This window comes from Zonotrichia leucophrys, chromosome 2 (genome assembly GCF_028769735.1).
Source record: "Zonotrichia leucophrys gambelii isolate GWCS_2022_RI chromosome 2, RI_Zleu_2.0, whole genome shotgun sequence".
Classification (NCBI taxonomy): Eukaryota; Metazoa; Chordata; class Aves; order Passeriformes; family Passerellidae; genus Zonotrichia; species Zonotrichia leucophrys.
This window is the reverse complement of record NC_088171.1, coordinates 145373988-145393831: the sequence shown is the minus strand read 5'-3', so window position 1 is coordinate 145393831 and position 19844 is coordinate 145373988. Positions and strand designations below refer to the sequence as shown.

General features: G+C 42.3%; 1 protein-coding gene across 1 annotated transcript in view; it reads right to left on the bottom strand.

Moving 5' to 3' along the window:
- Positions 1-773: 773 nt before the first annotated feature.
- The window catches only part of CCN4 (cellular communication network factor 4), a 35124-nt gene continuing 16053 nt past the window's right edge, over positions 774-19844 (bottom strand). The window contains exons 2-5 of the mRNA XM_064703629.1: positions 8085-8364; positions 4122-4379; positions 1989-2182; positions 774-1153 (exon numbers count right to left, since the gene is read on the bottom strand). Of these exons, the coding sequence (XP_064559699.1) occupies positions 854-1153; positions 1989-2182; positions 4122-4379; positions 8085-8364 (1032 nt within the window). The 3' untranslated portion in view covers positions 774-853. The remainder of the gene's footprint in view (positions 1154-1988; positions 2183-4121; positions 4380-8084; positions 8365-19844) is intronic.

Here is a 19844-nt window from a genome sequence, read left to right as displayed (position 1 = left end):
TAGACAATAACATTCAAGAAATGACAGTAAGGATGTCTGAATCTCATGTCTAAGCTAATGACAGCCATACTTTTGCTGTCATACTAGTGCACTGTTCTTTCCTATGGGCAATTAAACTGCTGGCTTAGTAAATGACAGTGCCAACAGAACTGTCATTTAAGTCCCAGCATCACTGCATAAAGGAATTTCTGGCTACTGTTAATGGAAGAAGATCTATTAAAAATTTTGTTTATTCAAGGCCTCTTCAAAAACAGTGTGACAAAACAAAGAGATTTAACATTGATGCCTTAGGCTTTAGGTTTCATATTTTCCAGATTCTGTACTGCATTAGTTTATAACTCTGAACTTCATGTGGAGTGTTAGCAAGTTCTCTTCAAAGTTTCATTAGACAAAAAAATCCTTCCCAGCCTGAGAACCAAGGACACCCCTGCAGCTTCAGGCCCAAAAATATAAACAACATCAAGTTAAGGAGAGCAAACTGGGAGGATGGGACTTCATAACCTGAAGCTGTAATTGGACAATTAACCCAATATGTAAATGGACCACAACATATAAAACTGTGAAAACACATGACCAGTTGTTCATCTTGGGTGTAGCCTCAGCCAGGCTCTTGTACTGCCCAGGGTGCATCATTTGAAGGCCTTTTTAATAAATACCTTTAAATAAATTCCTTTGAATAAATACTTTATTCCTTTAACACTGTCTAGCATCTGTTCTAGATAGCCTCTCAAGGTATCAGCATCCTAACTTGGCAAAAAAACAAATTGCACATTAGCAATGGATGAAGATTCTCCTTTTATTTTAAAACCTCTGTAAAATCAGAGCAAAGGGTCAATTCCAGCATTCATCCAATTTAATTAGCGATTTCAGAGTAATCATAGTAATGAGCCAAGTCAGCAAAGATGTCGTTGGGGTTCCTGCAGTTCAGGTTGCAAAAACAAGCATTGATCCACATAATTTTCCAGGAAAACTCAGTTCCATCTGGGCACTGGAAGCTCACTTCAATAGTCTTGGACTTGTAGGGTGTGCAGCACCTGTTGTCTGTGCAGACCCCACAGTACTTGGGCCTGTAGGGGCTTTTGCTCACACAGCCAGAGATGGTGTAGTTCATGGGCTCATTCGCCCTGTAGACAGCCAAGCATTTCTTCCCAGGCTAAATCAGAGAAGAAAATAAAAACAAATAGGTTAATATTCAGTGCTGAGACGTGTAGGAAATAAAACCCACGTTGCTCTTTGCAGCTACCTGAAAGGAGGCTGTGGCAAGGGAGGGGATTCGGCTTCTTCTACCAGATAAACAGTGGTAGGACAAAGAGAAACAGCCTCAAATTGTGCCATGAGGGGTTCAGGCTGGATATCAGGAAAAATTTTTTCACTGAAGGAGTGGTTAAGCATTTGAAAAAGCTGCCCGGAGAAGTGATGGAGTCACCATCTCTAGAAGTATTCAAAATACAGACATAGCACTTTGCAGTGTGGTTTATCAAGCATGGTGGTATTCAGTCAAAGGTCGGGCTTACTGATCTTGGACATTCTTTCCAACTTTAAGGATTCTATTATTCTATTCTATGATTCCTATGTTTAAAGGGATTTGTAGATAAGGAAAGCTTTTAAGGCCCTGACCTAGGTAGTGTGAAAGATTTACATGTTTAGACAGGGGAACCCAAAAGCTGTAGAGTATATTGTGCATATACTTGCACAATAGAGTTCACAGCCATAACCAGGCGTGCAGCTCTGCTTTTCTGCCAGCTCAGTACAGGGCTGTCCAAGCCAGCATCAAGCACAGCAGGCTTGGCTTGGCTATCCTTGCAAGGACCTTTTGGCTGGAGCTGAGACTCTCAGGGAAAGGTTTTCATACCAACACAGGCAGGACATATTTTGGAACTCTGTGCAGCACAGTAAGTCCATGAACAAGTGCAGCCTTGTGAGGCCTGAACACTGCCAAACAAAGGCTGACTCAGTGTCCATGGGATGCACAAAGGAACAGCCCCCACCTTGATGTGCTGGGTTATATCCACCTCACAGGGCCTCATGTTGCACAGGCGGCTCTCCTTCAGGAGCCGGCACTGCTCGTTGTCGTTGGAGATCCTGGTGGAGATGCCCAGCCCACAGGTCTTGGAGCAAGGGCTCCAGGGTGAGGTGTGCACGATGCAGTTCTTCTGCCAGGCTTCCTCCTCTCCCTCGTACGCTGCGGACACAGATTAACCCCACATCATTCAGCCCAGGCAGCTTTACATATTAAACACCCTCTACCCAGCTCATTGCACATTCAGGCCACTAACCCAAATAACTAAACCACAGCAAAGTGGCCCAGCATTCCTGTGAACATCCCACCCCCTTTGTGCTGACCTACTTGTGTCAGGCTCTCCATCCTGCGAGCGCTCGGGGCCAGGGCTCATTCCTTTATTCCCCTTCACAGCCTCACACAAGGGGGTCCTTGTCTGGGACCCCCAGGTGCTGCCACAGTATAAACAATTACAGAAGCCTGAGCCAGCGGGTGGAGAGAGGGGGTGAGATCTGATCTCACCATGAACGTTTATTTCTGGGTCCATTCAGCTGGTTCCCCATAGCAGAAAGTGGTCAGCAGTCTCTGCTGGATGGCAGAGGGCTTGGGAAGCAGCCACAGCCTTTCACAGGGAGGAAGAACAGCTTCAATAGCTCTCAGAGAGCTTAGCAGCCATTTGAAGAAAGGGTGGGCTCTGTTTTGAAAGCAGCCAACAACCCCAGCTATGGTTCTGTCCCAGCCTCAGCCAAAGTCCCCACTGCTTTACAGCTCACAGGACAGTCCATAGAAACTGCTGCATTGAGCTTGCTCACTGTGATATTCATTATTATATTTATTATTATATTAAATTTAATAAATGCTACTCTGACTTCTATAAGACTTCTCCTTAGAGGAGAAAAGCCAGGAAAGCAAAGCTATGTTTTGCCCATTTTGGGACACAGGCCATGAGGACATAAGGCCCGTTTCGGTAGTAGATATTTTGAATTTGGGCCCACCCCACATTTCAGAGCTATCAGGGACAAAGAAATGAGAGCTAAACTCTGGTGGTTTTAACTCACAGATGAAGACTGAGGCTTTTTTTTTTTTTTTTTTGGTGCAACAAAAGACCAAGGTTTGGGAAAAAGCTCTCCCCACAAAGGAGCCAAAATTTTGTTTACAACAATCCTATCTCTCCTTGAGCTCTGCTTTTGTGAGATGGTCTAAAACATGGAGCTAATGTTGCTAATGTCACTACATTGTGTCACAGGGCATTTTGAAAATAAATTTAAGACATATGGCAAGTTGAGTCCATCTTAAGCATTTGGGACCATGTTTGAGGCAAATGATAGCACCTTTGTGCAGTGGGTTACGTGATCATTACTATAAATGTGAGTGTGAGGACAGAATGTTTAATGATGCCATCAGTTCAGAATTGATGAAAAGTTGTACTACCACAAAGACAACTTAGCCCAGCTCACAGTGAAATTTCTACACAATAAGTGCCTTCAAGGTGTCGTATAAGTTTGAGACCCCTAAGTCCTGTCCTAATGTACAGGGGCTTTAAAATTGCACTACAGTAGCAATATAACCTGGACAGAAAGCCTCAGTCCCAAATTAAACTGAGTCCATTCTCTTTCCCAGAGGGTTCAGACTGAGGGAAAAAAATTAATATGAAAAATTAAAAAGGACTTTTGATATCTTCGGAGTTCCAGCAGACATGTCCTTCAAAGGGGGCTTTGGCACACAGAATTCCGGAATGGTTGCACAAGCATATTTGATGAATATAACACTCATGGAATTGTGAGATGGTTTGTGTTGGAAAGGACCTTAAAGATCATCTCTGTGAATTCCCCTGCCATGGCCAGGAGTAGCACCCACAAGATCAGGCCCTTCACCACCAGGGATGGGGCATCCAAATCCATATTGCTACTAATGAGTTCCCCTGGTGTTTGCCTGCCCTGTCCTTCAGCACGTGCTGTGCGGGAGGCTGTGTCTCCCTCACAAAGGTCAGACACCTGCCAGGAATGGCGATACAAACTGATACTTTGCTTGTAGACTCTGCCAGATGGCAAAGGAGAGCTCTACCTTGGCAAAGGAGAGATCTGTCTTGGCAAAGGAGAGATCTGCCTCATCCCCACCATACCTGCAGAGGAGATGTGGCGTGGAGATGTCTTCCTGATTTTCCTGGAGTCATCACAAACCCACTGCTCGCAGCACTTCCCTGTCATCTTAATCAGCTTTGGGTTTGGGCACCAGACAAGTGGAGGACGTGAGTTTGTGCACATGGGAACACAGCCCACAGCCCCATTAATGCACGTGCAGTTGTATTTGCAGTTGGGCTGGAATGTCTCCCCGTTCTTGTACCTGACTCCATTGAGGACACATCCTACACCAACAATCTCTGAAAAGAAAGAAAAAGAGAGAAAAACACACAGAGCACCATTAAAAGAATGCTGGCAACAAACAGCTCTAATATATTCCTTTACCAAGCTGATCTGTGCGCTAGCAGTGCTGCAGAGCATCGTGTTCAGCCTGATGCTGCACCATGTGTAGTTACACCATCTAGGAAACTGTTTCCATTCTAAATCACAGCAAAAAAAGAGAATCTTTTAATGCTTCAATGAAAAAATAAGTTAGAAAACAAAACAAGTTTTATCTACAAATTCTTACTTAAAAAACCAAAATCATTTCATAGCGTGGTGGTAGGAATTACTCACAGGGGGAGAAATCAAAGTGATTAAAAAAAATATATTTAGTGAAATTTGAGGTTTTCAGAGACATATGAGACATTAATGGAATTGCACATATGACACAGCTGTTAACAACACCTGTGTATATCTGAAGAAAAAAGAGAGAACAAACAAGGGAGGAAAAGGAGCACCTAAATGTCACTGGATTCCTATATTCAGGAAACTAGATCTTACCCAGTTTATCACAGAGCAGTTTTCTTGGAAAATAAAGTACACATTATAAAGCCATAAAAATAAATATTTTATGTGTAATTATTTTTTGTATAAAATCACTTTTAAAAGTCAAGCCTTTTGATTGCTCATGAACAGGAATCACAGAGCAGCATTTTTTTTTTGTTTGTTCAAATTATAGACAGTTATTTAGAAGCAGCGTCTTTCAATGGAAAATTCAAACTTTAGTCTCTTGTTTAGTCACATGGAGGCACTGCTCACACACTGGTTGTGTTGCTTATGTTTTGAGTCTGGTTAGAAATGGAGCTGCTTCAGGAAAACACAAATTGAAATGCTGGATTAAAATTCTGCAAAGGCTTCCTATTTTTAGAATGAGCTGAATGAAAACATGAAGCACAAATCCCTTTTTCTGCACAAAAATGGGAGCTGTTGGAATTTCAAGCACAGATCTAGATCTCCAGTTCACACTCAGCTCCAACTTCTGTAATGCTTCAGCCTTTGTACTGAAAAGGCAATCACCCAGTGCTGGAGCTGGGCCTGAGAATTCAGGGACACTTCTAGGTATGCACACAGATTGTGACAATTCAAAAAATGCTGTGTCTCCTGGTGCTTTCCTATGAGTATATTCCTTCTGGATCATGTTAATTTAGAAGTCTCTGCAGAGACTTCCCACAGGTCTCATAAACCAAGATGTTCACTATGAGAACATCCCCAAACACAGACAAAGGGGCTGTTGAATGTCTTCATGAAGAACTTCACTGAGTCTGCTTCAAAATAAAGCAATTTGGAGCCACATCCTTATTCCCAGCCCCACATGCACAACACCTGCCTCACCCCCTCGGTCTGTGCTCAGCACCTGCTGCCTCTGCTTTGCTGCAGAGAAAAGCCAACAACAAAAGGAGAGTTGCAGTGACTCCCAGCAGGTTCCTATTTGATGTCTGTGAGGTTACACCTCAGCATGGCAGTCCAGATACAGACTGAATTTCCCCCAGTTTGACACCACTCCCTTTCCCAACACATATTCCTGACTCTTTCAGGGTCTTTAGTTTCCATAAATTACATTGTTTCTGTAGCCCTTCAAGCCCTGGATTCCCTAGATCCAGCCAAAAGCAACCATATGCCAATCCAGTTCCTCACAAGAGTTAGTCCTCAACACCCAGCACAGGATTCCCACTCACGGGAGCTTTCAGACTCCAGGTCAGGACAGAAGCTGGTGAGCTCAGAGCAGGGTGATGCAGCCTCTGTGTGGCCCAGGCTACAACGAGAACACATCAAGCAGACCCTGTCCTGCGCCTCTGCCTGGGTGCTGAAAACAAGGGAAAGGCCACAGGTTTCTCTGGCAGTCAGAGACAATCTGCCTCACATCCTACCCATGGAAAGAGCTTCCTCTTGTTCCCTTCAGCTGTGCACACTGTAATGCTGCTCCCCAAAACCCCATAAATGTCACATAGCCACAAATGTCCCATGTTGTCATGGCAGTAGGGAAGGGAAAGCACAGACTGGGAATGCCTCCAGAGCTCACTGGCAGAGCTGGGGTCAGTGTTCCTTCAGCACAGAGATGTGCCCCTGGCACACAGAGTGCCTGGGATGTGTGGGAGGACTGCAAAGACCAAAAGATATCCAACTAAGAAAACAACCATTTAAATAAATAAACAGATGCAAAGCAGCATGAGGGCCTTTAGAGAGGCCTAGGAAGCCTGATAGCTTTGAGACAACATCCAGCCTGTTTTCTTCTCCCAGCACAGGGCCAGCTGTAACGATGTCATTCTTGACAATGTTTGTCTAACCTGCTCTTGCAGACCTCTCATGAATGTTCTACACACACTCCAGACAATGCATTTAAATGATCTCATATCCTCTTTTCTTAACCTTAATCTTTTCTAATCTTGAAAATCACTGTTTAAACTTACAGCTCCTAGCACATAACTTCTCTTGTTGTTATTTTGCTTGTATCCTACAAAAATCTGGTCAGACTGCACTTTTTGCTTGCTTGCTTTTTTTTTTTTTCTTCTTTTGTGCCTGAGCCAGTGCAAAGCCATGTCATTTCTTACTAGACTTCCCACCCTGCTGCTGAGCAATGCCTAGTATCGCTTCTGCAAGAACCTGCCAGCTTACCCTGAACTTCTTAACTCCTCAAACCTGTCCTTTGTGTAACCTCTGTTCATATTCTAAGTTTATTGAAGCCCACAGTTTGCAAGATTTTTCCTCTTCTGTGGAATAGTTATTCTATCAGTCCATCTCACAGTCAGCTCTCCTCCGGGTTTCCTTTCACCTTTACATTTTCTATTAAATAATTTGTTTTTATGTTCCAGCCCAGAAGCCCCTTGATTTGAATGGCTTTTTTCTGTTTATGAACCCAAAGCCATGACCATATGTTCTAAGAACTTACTAAAAGCAGCCTTTCCAGTCAGCGATGTGTGTGGTTGTGCTGATGATCCTTTCACTTTTAATCATTCCCAGAGTAATAATTTTCAATAATTTCTAACTTTTATGAGAGAATCAGGGTCCCATCATGTTCTAGAACTCAGAACAAGTGAATATATTCTTAATACATAAACCACTACCTAATTTCTTTTTGTGCTTTTTCTTGAAAAGCATTCCAGTGTCAGGGAATCAAGAGTTTGCTGTCAGAAGTGGGAAGAAATCCTTCTGACTCATAACAGTTAATATGACTATAACCATTGTACAATTGAGGCTTAAACCTCAATTTGTCACTGACAAGCTCTGATAGGAGATGATTCATTCCTGACCATCTTGACAGGGTATTCTACAGACCACACGCTATCTAAGGTATCCTCTATAGGGAATTAGGCAGAAGTGTCCCCTTAATATCATGGTTTTCATGTAGGGGCCCATATTGCTTGTCTGTAAATCCTGCTGTCTGCCTATCCTTCCTTCATCCCCAACCTACTACAACACCTCCTCCTGTTACAGAATAATCTATTTACACATATTGAGACTTTCAAATGCTGGTTGGTCGTTGCTCTTGGCTACAGCCAAATCAAAAGGCAGGAATTCAACTGTCATTTCTCATCCAGCCAAGTGCCCTGAGAACAAAGACAGCTACAAGGGAATGGAAGATGCTGCATGAAGCCAGGTATCCAAAACGAGAAAAATCTCAACCCCTGCTCAGCCAGCTGAGCTGCCAGCCTATATCTAATCAAAAATATATGTACATCACTTACGTGCACATACTCCTATTTCGTACCTAGGTCTGTCTCCGCTGTAGTCACAGTACAAGCCCCTGTGGAAGTCACAGGTGTCAGCCTCGGTGCAGCTCTCCCCTCTCTGCTTGGCACACGTCTTGCAGCAGTCACAGCCGTCCGTGACCAGGCTGACGCCGGGCGCGCAGCGCGGCGGGGACCTGGGGCACTCGCAGGGCCACCTGCAGTACTGAGCCCGTGTGTAGGGCTGCTCCGTGGCTGGGACGGGGCTGCTCATGCTCAGGGAGGTCTGGCCAGTGGCCTGCAAACAAAGAAACACAGCTTGGAGAGTGTTACAGAGAAATGGGGACTGCAAACCCTGTGCTGCACACCCTGTGCTTCATAGTCCACAGTTAAAATCCCCTCAGGTCTAATGAGTAAAAATAAAAAAACTTCAACAAACCAAGCCTGCAAGTCAATTATTCATTATTCATTATTCATTATTCATTAGTCAATCAACCATTATCAATGAATTATCACATTCAAAATTTGATAATCAGATAAAAAACCTGATCAAGGTTAATCAAGGTAGGAAAGGGATTTCATGTGGCACAGTGATGCCATTCCAGGTCACTATTACTGAGCTCATGGAGTACTGGAATGCCGTAGTTCATATCAAAACCCAAAACCCAGAAGGTAGAGGCTCATTGCATTCTGAGCTCTCAAATCCCTAGACAACAAGCTCTGGATGACATTTAACAGCACCAGCCATGCTTGTGGTGCAGGAAGGGTGCAAATCAGGCAAGTGACACAGCAAAGATTTCATTTTTCTAAGAGGATCACTGCAAAGAAAACCTGTGCTGTACATGGGGCTCAAGTATCTCAGGCACAGAAACAAATGGAATTATTCACATGGGGTCAACAGCAGAAGGAACATGGCACTGCTTGGGCACATGCGGTCTAGAAGCCCTTTCTAGTGCTGCAAAACATAAATGTGCAACCCTAAAAACTTCAAAGAAGGAAAGTCAGACTCTAGAAATTGCTAAGGCAATTCCCTCCATTACTGCCTTCCCTGTACTGTACTTAATATCCCCAGTGTTTTTCCTCTTTGTAGTTTGAGATGTCTCAAAAAAAAGGCTTTCCAAAAACTCTCCATGAAGAAAATGCCTCACCCAAGAGTTTGTGGGAAAGGACCCCACAGCTGATGAGCTATCCATAAGGATATCTCTGCAAAGTCCCTTTACTGTCTTTTACAGTTTCTTTGTTAGCAGGCTCAGATTTTATTAAAGTACATTTCTAAGCCTGCTGCTGCTGTATCTGAAGGTGTATTTAAATATCTTGAAAACTGGTTATCCTATATTTAGAACACTAAATTGGGAACACATTGCTAATCACTGCCAAATAGACAATGTGTTTGCTCTGGGCAGAATTCCCAATTCCATTAAGGTCCCCTTTACAAACAGTTGGCCCTAAAGTAGGCTTGAAAACGCCTTTAAACTCTTGTTTAAACTAAAACATACCAATATAATTTACTCCCACTTTAAGGCTCCTTGATGCTGTCAGAATTGTTAAAAGAGGAACATTCAGATTGATGAAAAGCCCTGGCCTTTCAATCCTAGGATTTTTCATTCCACTCACAATCATTTGAGTAGGTGCAATAATCTGCTACTTGAGAAGAGAGGCCTCCTTGAGTGCCATAAACCTATTTACTTTGTTGCTGATCATTAAAAAAAGTGCTTAATAATCAGGTCCAGATATACAGACAAAAGTCACACAAATCTATTTAAAGAGCTCATTTCCACAGCCCAGCCCTGTAAGTAAATCCCTTCACCATCCCTTGTTTCAGTTGTCAGCATGAGCAAGCAGCTTCTCCCTGTGCAGATGTGAACATGTCTGTGAGCCAGCACACGTAGCAAAGAGGAGCCCTCGTGCTCCTGTGGGTTTAGTTAATTGTGAAGGGCTGAGGCTGAGCTCTTGTAAAGCACAGAACAGCTGGGAGACATTTGGTGGCTTGTGAGAAACAGGAGTTTAGAATAAATTATTATTAAAATAAATTATTCAACAGCCCTTCCTCTAGGTCTGACACCTGAGCTGGCCAGGGAAGCCCTTCCAGTGTCCTTACAGTGAGCTAGGGCTAAGTTTGTAGATAGTTGGGTGGTTGGGGTAAATGTGTAAGGTAGTAGGCCTAGAAGATGAATGAGTAGGAGGAAGACTATGAGGGATGTTAAAATTAGGGCTCATTTGTGTCCTTTTTTGTCTAGGGGTATTATTAGTTGTTTTGTGACTAGGTTGATAAATCATAGTTGGAGGGTTGAGAGTCGGTTAGTAATTCATTGATTGTCTAGGGAGGATAGTAAGAGAGCTGGGAATGTTATTGAGATGAGGATGAGTGGGATTCCTAGGAAGGATGGGCTTGAGAATTGGTCGAAGAAGCTTACGTTCATGGTCAGGTTCAGGGGGTAGTGCTTGGGGTGATGGGTGGTTTGTTAGAAGGGGGGTTTATTGTCACGAATGAGAGAAGTTTGGGTTGGATGATTAGGGAAAAGGTGAGTCATGAAGCGATCATGATAAAAAATCAGGGGCTAGGGTTTTGTTGTGGATGTGCTGGCTGAATTGTCCAGAGGTGTGGCTAAGTCCCTTGGATGGATAGTGCACATGAGCATCTTCAGATAATCAGTGTGGACAGGCATCAAACCCATCACTCTGGGTTTTACAAACAGGGAAGGCATGGAGTGATGGGGTTGGCATCGTGTCCTAGGCTCCATCTCCACCTAAACAAAACCCAGCCTTTGGAAACTGTTTTCCACTGGAGCCTTTAAAAGTGCACAACCTGTACAGCCTTGCAGCCTCTCCTCTCCTCTCCTCTCCTCTCCTCTCCTCTCCTCTCCTCTCCTCTCCTCTCCTCTCCTCTCCTCTCCTCTCCTCTCCTCTCCTCCCCTTTCTCCTTCCTCTCCTCTCCTCTCCTCTCCTCTCCCTCCTCTCCTCTCCTCTCCTCTCCTCTCCTCTCCTCTCCTCTCCTCTCCTCTCCTCTCCTCTCCTCTCCTCTCCTCTCCTCTCCTCTCCCTCAGGCCTTCACTGAGAGAAAAACCATTCTGTAGATTTATAAAAGTATTGGGTTTTTCCTTTCCATGGTCAGCTGTCATCACTTAGGAGTACCTAAGTCTCTTTGGAAAAGTTATTCAGCCCGACTACTTCAATGTCCCAGAACATTTTAGAAAATAGACCCATTTTAATGAGTATATTGGTTAAATCATCATGACTAATGCTTTCCACAAGTGCTATCAACAGGAAATCACCCTGTAACAGCCTTCCCCAATGGCTGTCTTTCATTAGAAAAAAACACCAAAAAAATCCCAAAAAAATCCACCCATGTAATTTAAGGTTTCAGGAATCATGTATTTAGGGTCAGTATAATGCAGAGGATGAATATTATTTTGTAAGAAATCTGAAATAAGATTAGATAAGAGCAAAGAGAAAAGTGACACTAAAAGTCACACTAGTGGGGATTTGACAACCTTATTTCAAAATATCAGAAAGATAAAAGAATATGCCTGTTAGGAAATTAATTTTCTGAAGTACTGGTAATTAACCTGTTTCATTTAATTATTCTTTAATCTTGGAGTCTGCAGATTTGTTATCTTGGGTGCCAAGGAGAAAATATTCTGCAAAAATTATTCATGAGTTCTAATTTTTCTGCTTCTGGAGATACAAGCCCATCCTCATTAAAACAAGATGAAGCCTTTCTCACCCTGCTATGCCTGATAATTCTCTATTAAAGTCACTCCTGATTTATGCTTGGCAAGCTCCAAAATTACTTTCTTTTTGCATCTGCAGAGCAGATGGCTAGCAACAATTCCCAGCTAATTTCTGTCTTCACATTCAAGAAAAGAGGAGAAAATAAAAAAACTACCCACTGTTTGCCATAGCCACAAACTCAGTATTTTTATTAGCAAGGAGTTTTACTACCAATTTTCAAGATATAAAATGGATAGCAGCATTTTAGCAGCACATTCTTCCTACTGGCAGCACATATTTTCAATCTTTTGAAAAATCCTGCAATTTTAAGTATGTTTTAATTTTGAAAACTGGAAGAACCAAACTCTGGTGGTGAAACCAGTGTATATAGCCCAAACTACAAGCTAGGCAGTCTTATTGCAGAACTTTTACATAGTACATGAGAAACCTCTACATTTGCATTAAAGCAGCAAAGCATCACAATATACCCCTTTGCTTCCAGCTTTTACAAATGTTTAAAAATATATTCATGTGTATTGATTTTACTGTTTCAGTAAAGATGAAAGATCTCACTCTTAAAACCTTTTTCTTTCAAGTATTTTTCTTTTCAGCTGAGTGAAGGCAGGGAGAAGATTTCCCTGTTCTTCCCTTCCAGTTTGTTGATGGGAAACATTTAGACAGGAGAGTGATTTCTAAATTGGATTCCTTTGGCTGCCAAGAGAGCTGGAGAAGTGGTTCCATAGCAGCAGAAACCTTGGTACTTTATCAGCTTCCACTGTTTTCTCCTTGGTGGTAATTTAGTCTCAAAGGAGAACTTCTTATTTCAGTCAGAACTGCCCAAGCTGTGTTTTGCAGGATACATGTTGTTGGGTGCACTACATTTAATTTCTCACAGTAGAACACATTAAAGCAGTTTTAACCTACATTTCTGATACTGCCCTTCTGAGCAAATGCCAGATGTTGTTGATGGAGGGATATGATGTGATTTGGATTATCCTGTTCTCTAGCTCTGACATACTCACAAGTGAAAATGATTAGTGAGGAAATTTTATTGAAATATTCTCTGTACTACAAGGTCTGACAACGTCCTCCTGTCACTGTTTAGAAGTAAGTCCAGATTTGGAGTTTGACTGTTCTAAACAAGAACACTGAAGTAAAAAATGCAGTTTTATGCAGACACTTTGGGATGCATCTCCTAGGAAAGGGCTGAGCCCTTGTACATAACACACATCTGCTTTCCCCTGGTTCCACCTACTGGCTGAACTATTGAGACAGCACAAGCAGAAATGCCTGTAGAGTCAATTCCAGTTCCAAGAACCACCCTAAGTATTCCCATTATCCAAAATTATTTTAAAGACACCATAGGAGACTCATGCACATTCCCAGAGTTTCTTACATTAACCTGATGTAGCACATTCCCAGGGGAACACAGCATCTGCAGCTCAATAAATAAGTAAAAAATGAAAAGACAAAATGAAATATAAACAATCCATTAAATAAAACCACATACCTTTCCATCCCTCAGTTGTATTTCTGGGCAAGCATAGAGGATGCTTAGTTTCATTCCAGAACTGACAGAAGTTAAAAACTCATAATGCTTGTCAGAGAGATGGCAATGTAAAACAGGACCTGGCTTACATCAGTGGGCTTAAATCAGGCCCTCAGGGTAGACATTTGTTCTTGATTTTGCTCAGCTGAAACTTCTGTGCTGAATATTTCTGAATATTTGCATTATTATTATACCCAAAACAGATGGGTTAACAGAGAGCCAGTTCTTACAGGGAGATCAGCAGTAATCACAGTACCATCAGGACTTCCTTGCTGTTAAACTCTTGCAACAAATCCCTAAGTCCCCCTGAATGCTCATAAATTGTCACAAGCTAATGCTAGGGACAAGTAGCATCAGGACAGAGATATAAATCTGAATCTGCAGGACACGTAATTTAATGGTCAGAGGAAAATATAATTATGCAGGGCTCAGCTTCCCCATGCATGAGGGTCTAGATAGCTCATTAAAATTGATCCCAGACTTGAAATCTCCTGGACATATTATGAAATAACAGACTCTGAACCCAGAAAATATAAGACAGTGTTAAAGATGTCAGGTGCCAGCTGGATTTATTCTTGATGTGCATGGTAGGTTGAACAGAAAAGAACATTCTGCATTAAGGAAAACACCCAAGAGCCTAAGAAAATAAAATATCCCCAGTGAGCCAACCATTATAAGTCTGTGGATCCATGAATGATGAGCAATCAGCTTTCCATAACTTTATTTTGGGAAATGTGTCTGTGGGAAGAATGTAGACAGATGTTTGGAATAGCCTTTTCTAACTCAGTTTAGACAATTACAGAGTAAAGATTACATACATTCATCTCTTTGCCAAAAGATTGCTTATACTGGCAAACTCAGTGTGACCTCCCCTTTTCTTCATATATTTCTATGGAGTATTCAGAGCGAAAAAAACCTTCCCTGCTAGAAAGCAACCTGATGTTTTATAACTGTTGCCCCCTGTAGAAGCACTTACTTAAAAGAGGGTGACCTAAAAATGTTTGGGCATCATTAACAAATTGACACTGCCACCACTGACTCCACAAATAGAGATATTGAACAGCACAATTTATGTGCTCTGAGAGCATTTTAATGTCTTGTGCTGCAATGAGCTCATCCCGTGAAAGAAGCTTGAACTGGAGTTTGAAAAGTAACAGGGAACATCTGGAGGAGCAATGAGAAAAGTCTCCAGAAGGCACAAGCAGACAGACTTCAGTTTTAGGAAAGGGAAAATGTGTGTGCACCATCCAAGATCACAGAGTCTGAAACCATCCTAAAACTGCACAGCACAAGATATGTATGGAGCCAAAAGCTGGGTAGCAAAACCAGTGTGAGTTCCAGCAGCCAGACAGGAGCAGAGTGCTTTGGCAGAGGTTTTACTTTACAAGTGGCCTTGTTCTGCTTTTGCTTATCTCCTTTTCACTCATGGCTGTGAAATCAAAAGGAAGATACTTTTCATCTTCTTACCCTCTTGGGGACATTCTTCCATGATGTGCATAAAAAGTAAAGAAAAATTTTAAAGCCCCACTTGTTTGTTTGGTTGCGGCGTCTTTCCCCATAGCAAGAATAGTCCAAATTTCATTAAGCTCTTCAATATTATCTTGGTTTTCAGGATTTTTTAAAACAAAAATATAAATCTGCAGTTTCAAGTATCCCAGATTTTCTGTTTCTGTTCCAATGCAGAGAATTTTGAGTTAAAACAACTTTTCATTTTAAAATTTCAGTGTTATTTAAATTCTCTAATCTGAAACAATTTGCTTGACCTAATATCTGCTCTTCCCTGGAGTTGCTAATTAACTGATTAAGTAATGAATCCCTAATTAAGTCAAGAATCCCTATTTCTCTTAAATAGCAATTTTCCCTCCATATCAAGTTTTCACAACTATTTATCTCTAGCTCTGAATTTCTGAGTTAGTCACTTTATTTTCCAACTATCAAAGTTTCTTCCTCCTTGAAATACATATTAAGTGCTCTCATTTTGCAATTGTTATAAGTTTATTTAAATGCAATATGGAAAATAATCTGGTTTTGGTGAGATATCGATAGAACAATTCATTTCCTGGAGTAGAGTCTTGAACCCTCACTTCAAATGGTCTGTCTGGGAATTTGCACTCTAGAGCATGGCAATCAAGATGGTCAGAGATCAACAGGAGAAGACACTGAGGGAGCTGGGCTGCTCTCAGTCCACTCTTCCCAGTGGTAGCAGAGGGTGAAACAATGGGCAGAAGCCACAAATTATATTTGGGGAGGTTCTGAACACAACTTCTTTGCCAGCCGAGCAAAGCAGCACCAGGACATCCAGGGAGGCTCTGGATTCTCCATCCTCACGTGTTGCCCTCAGAGGGCAAGGACAGCCAGCATTCCTGGCAGCCTGTGCAGGCACACCTTGCCAAATCCACGTCTGAAAATGCCCCCAAACCACCTACAGGGCATCTTCCCCTGTTCAGTTCTGCATTGTGCCACCCAAAGTCTGCTTCTGGCTCATAAATGGAATAAAAACTGATCTATTTGTTAAATGGTGCATATAATGCAGATGAAAGAATTCTATTTTTCAGGACCATGCCAACTCCTATCATAAGCCCAGCCAAACAAAAGCTATTTGACAGATTATTATTTTATTTGATGACAGGAAACATACCATAAATCTGGTTTTGTAGCTGGAAGGAAAAAGAAACTGCTGCTACTGCTACTTTAATGGCCCCTTTGGAACACATGGCATGCCTGGCTTCATCCAAAAAACATAGCTGCCGTTTAATAAAGTGTTATATCATTATATCAAAGCCACCTCAAGACTCTCAGTGAAAGATGAGCAGTCTTTGCACTGCTACATCCCTGTGGTTAAGTAACAAAGAGATGGAGCCTACAACTTGTCTGAATAAGCAGCAGCATTTCCAGATACAGAGTCCCATGACAAAAGGGTATTTTGTTCCAAGTGTGGCATATTTTGGTAACTGAGGCATATGATATATTATGAGATCTGCTAGACAGAGAATGCAGAGAGAAGAGAGAGGTCAGCACCATCGTTAGGGCCAATGGAAGATGCCAGACTTCTGCATACTTGAGGAGGACCTGAAACTAAACCTGAGTCTGAATGCAGAACATTATGATCCAGCTTTAAGTGGTATGTGTTATCTCACCCTTTGCCAGGTAAAGTCATGGCACAAATCTCTTGTAGCATCTGAAGTGAGCTGGTTCTGTGAGTGCAAAAGGATCAGTAAAGCAGCATTTGTACATTTGAAGCCAAGGCATCCCCAGCACAGTGGATGGTGGCCTGATCTGGGTGTGCTCTGGCCATGCTTCTGTGAGGAAAGCAGCAGAATCATGGAATCCAAATATTCAATATTCGAGACTTTAACTAGAGCCTGTGGCTCTTTCTAGAAAACCAAATCAGGAAAGCTGTGAAACACAGAGTGGGAAAGGCGTATCATCAGATTTTATCTTACACCAAGCAGGGGGAAAGAGTGAATTGCAATGGTGCAGTTCCAAGTACCAGCAATGACAAACCCCATCCAGGTGATTGCTGTGTTGTGCTTGCAAGGACAAGACTTGCACCGTGGTCTCCTCCACAGCTCAGCTCAGCCTGTGATACTTTCACATCTGTATTGTGAAAAATTCAGCCGATATCTCCCACCATGAGTTTTCTGAGAAAAAACAGATCAAATTCCAAAGGTCAAATGGAACAGTATTTAAATTAAGGAGGGAAACATGACTTGAGGATGCAGCCAGACAGCAAGAGGTCTGATTGATGCTCTGAACAAGCAGCAGACATCTGGAAATTGCTGAAAACAGGACCATGGCAGTGCTGAGACATCTGGGAAGTGACTGAGTGTTGTCATCGTACTGGGGGTGCAGAGAAAAGAGAGACTCACACAGAAGGCAAACCACAAAACCTCCCTGTGAGTTAAAGTCATTGACATGGTTAAGGCAGGGTGAGGGACAAACCATGAACATGAGGTAGCTGGAGTGCTCTGGCTGTCACAAAGGAAAAGGGGAATTGAACCTTTCCACAAAGAGGAAAAGGGGAACCTTCTACTTTTCCCCCCATCACTCTCTGGGGGCATCTGATCACACTGACAGCAGCACAGAAACAGCACCATGGCCCGTGCTACTTCCAAGGGTTGGGTTTTCTGCCCTCACTAAAAGGAGGGAAGTCATGGAATCACAGAAGATGAGGGGCTGATGTGGATGCCTCAAACACCAACAGCCAAACAGCTGTGGAGCCAGCCAAAGGTGTTAGTAATAACACACTGTGAGGAAGAACAGGACGTGGCTGGAGAAGGGATCACGGACAGGTAGAGACAGTAATTTCTGGGATAAATGTCCTTGTTCTGGCTCCTGCAGATTAACGCAACTCAGTACAGCACCAGAGGAGGATGAGGAACAGGCTCAAGACCACTAAATATTCCCAAAATCCTCCAACCCATTTCCAGAAAAGTCAAAAAGAACAGATTGTCTGTGCATGCTAAATAATTTCCATAGAAAATTAGAAACTTATTTCCAGGGCAGGGAAGATCTATCAAGAAAATAGTGCCCCCATGAAGCCCTGGTGTTTGTGACCCTCAGGAACCTGCACACCCTATCAGATGGATCACCAGGACTGGTGATGTCTCTATTCCCTCCCCTCTCTCCCCTTCTTTAATCCAATCCATTTCTCTCTCTCTCTTTTGTCTATCACCCTATTCCTTTACCCAAACCCCACTGCTGTGTGCTTACACTAGGAGAACAGGGTCTGACTTACACCAATTTCCATGCAAAGTGAGTAATTTACCAATAAAACTTTGTCAGTTTTCATGGACTTTTGTCATTGTTTGTCAACATGAACACCTACAAATCTTGTGCGCTCCCTTTTCTTAGAAGGGTGGGACACCGTGTAAAGTCTCTTCCGCCTCTTTCAAAATCCCAGACAGAATTCCCATGACATTTCTCTATGCAACAGTGTGAAATTATTCGCTCAGACACACATCAAAACAATCTTCAGTTCAGGGATCTTAAGGAAAGTGTAAAACAACACACAGCACAGAGCAGATGCTGCTTTAAATCACATCCTAGAGGAAGTGAAGTAGAGAATTCCTTAGGGAGACATTATCTTCCTAATCTGTTTACTTCCTAAAGCTGGTATCAAGCTTTTAGCCATATCACAGGGTACCAATGTCAAACAACTGCCTCTTAAAATCCCCCCAGCAGATTTAATTGTGTATTTTGTCATTGTGCTTTAGAATGTGCAGAAAATGTTCTCCAAAGGAAATCTGAAGTCCTTTGCAGCAGTGATGCCTAAAAAGAGAAGCAGGCGGCAGAATGCTAACACAAGCCTTCTGAGCATTTTTCTTCTGACTTGAAAAGCAAAAAACTACCAAACAACAACACACACATACAAAAATAGACTTAAGATTTTTAAATAAAACCAGTAAATTCAGGATAAATGTAGCTGCAAGCACTGCATGAGATCAAGTGTACACAAGATCATGGTTGGAAGGGAGTCTGAGCCCAGGCACAGCAGGGAGGCAGCAAGCCAGACATGGGGTGGTCCATAAGCTAGAGAAATGATGAATTGCTCTAAGCTCATATCGGAAGTTAAACTGAGATCAGCACCAACAACCTTGCCAATTTTATGGTGAGATCATTTAGCAGGAGCACAGTGATTAGCTGGAGGCCTGCTTTTCCCAAGCTTTGCTGAACTTATCTGCCTAAATCCCTGGAACAAGCCCAGCCTATCTGAAGAAATTTACTAGCTCAACATGTGGAGCAGAGACATTATGTGCCAAAACATGAACACAACATCCCTTCCCAATGATGATATCAAAGAGCATTAGGCCTAAAGCCATGAAGATGGAAAGGAAAACTAAAAAAATCTGTAATTTGTTAACTTGTCCAGATGGTAATTGAGACACTGAAGTAGAATGGAATACAGGTTTTGCAAGCAGAAAGGAAGACTGTAAATTTCAGATACCCAAAGTACTCATCACCAGATGTACCAGATCCAGGACAGCCCTGTGCTCAGTTTTTTGTGATCTGTTACAAGTGATGAGCCTGTACAGGTAGTTTTTGGTCTACCAAAACAGACAATGTTGGAAAGAAGCATCCTCTGTCTTTGAAATCTAGGAAAAGAGATCAAGTGATATTCTCACCCAGCTGCTCTGCTCAGTCTCAGTGGTGGTCAGGTGTGAAATGCTGTACAGTACCTGAATTTAGAGATATGCAAAAGGACATCAGAAGCCCACAGATTGGATGCTATCTAGAGTGAAAATTACCCCCTAAAGCTGGCACCAATCTGGGACAGATGAGTTCTTATGACAGACTTTAACCTGTCTGGGGATCATGCTGGAAATCAACATCAGCACTGCATTTCCAAGAGAACATCTAATAAGACATATCAAAACACAAATTACTTTAACATATTATTAATTTTCTTAGTGCTGTCATAAACTTCATGTAAGCTACAAGCCCAAGCACAAGCAAACCAACCTCTAATTTTTCTTTAAGAAAGGAAAAGAAAATCTGCTTTCAAGACAAGCCCATCA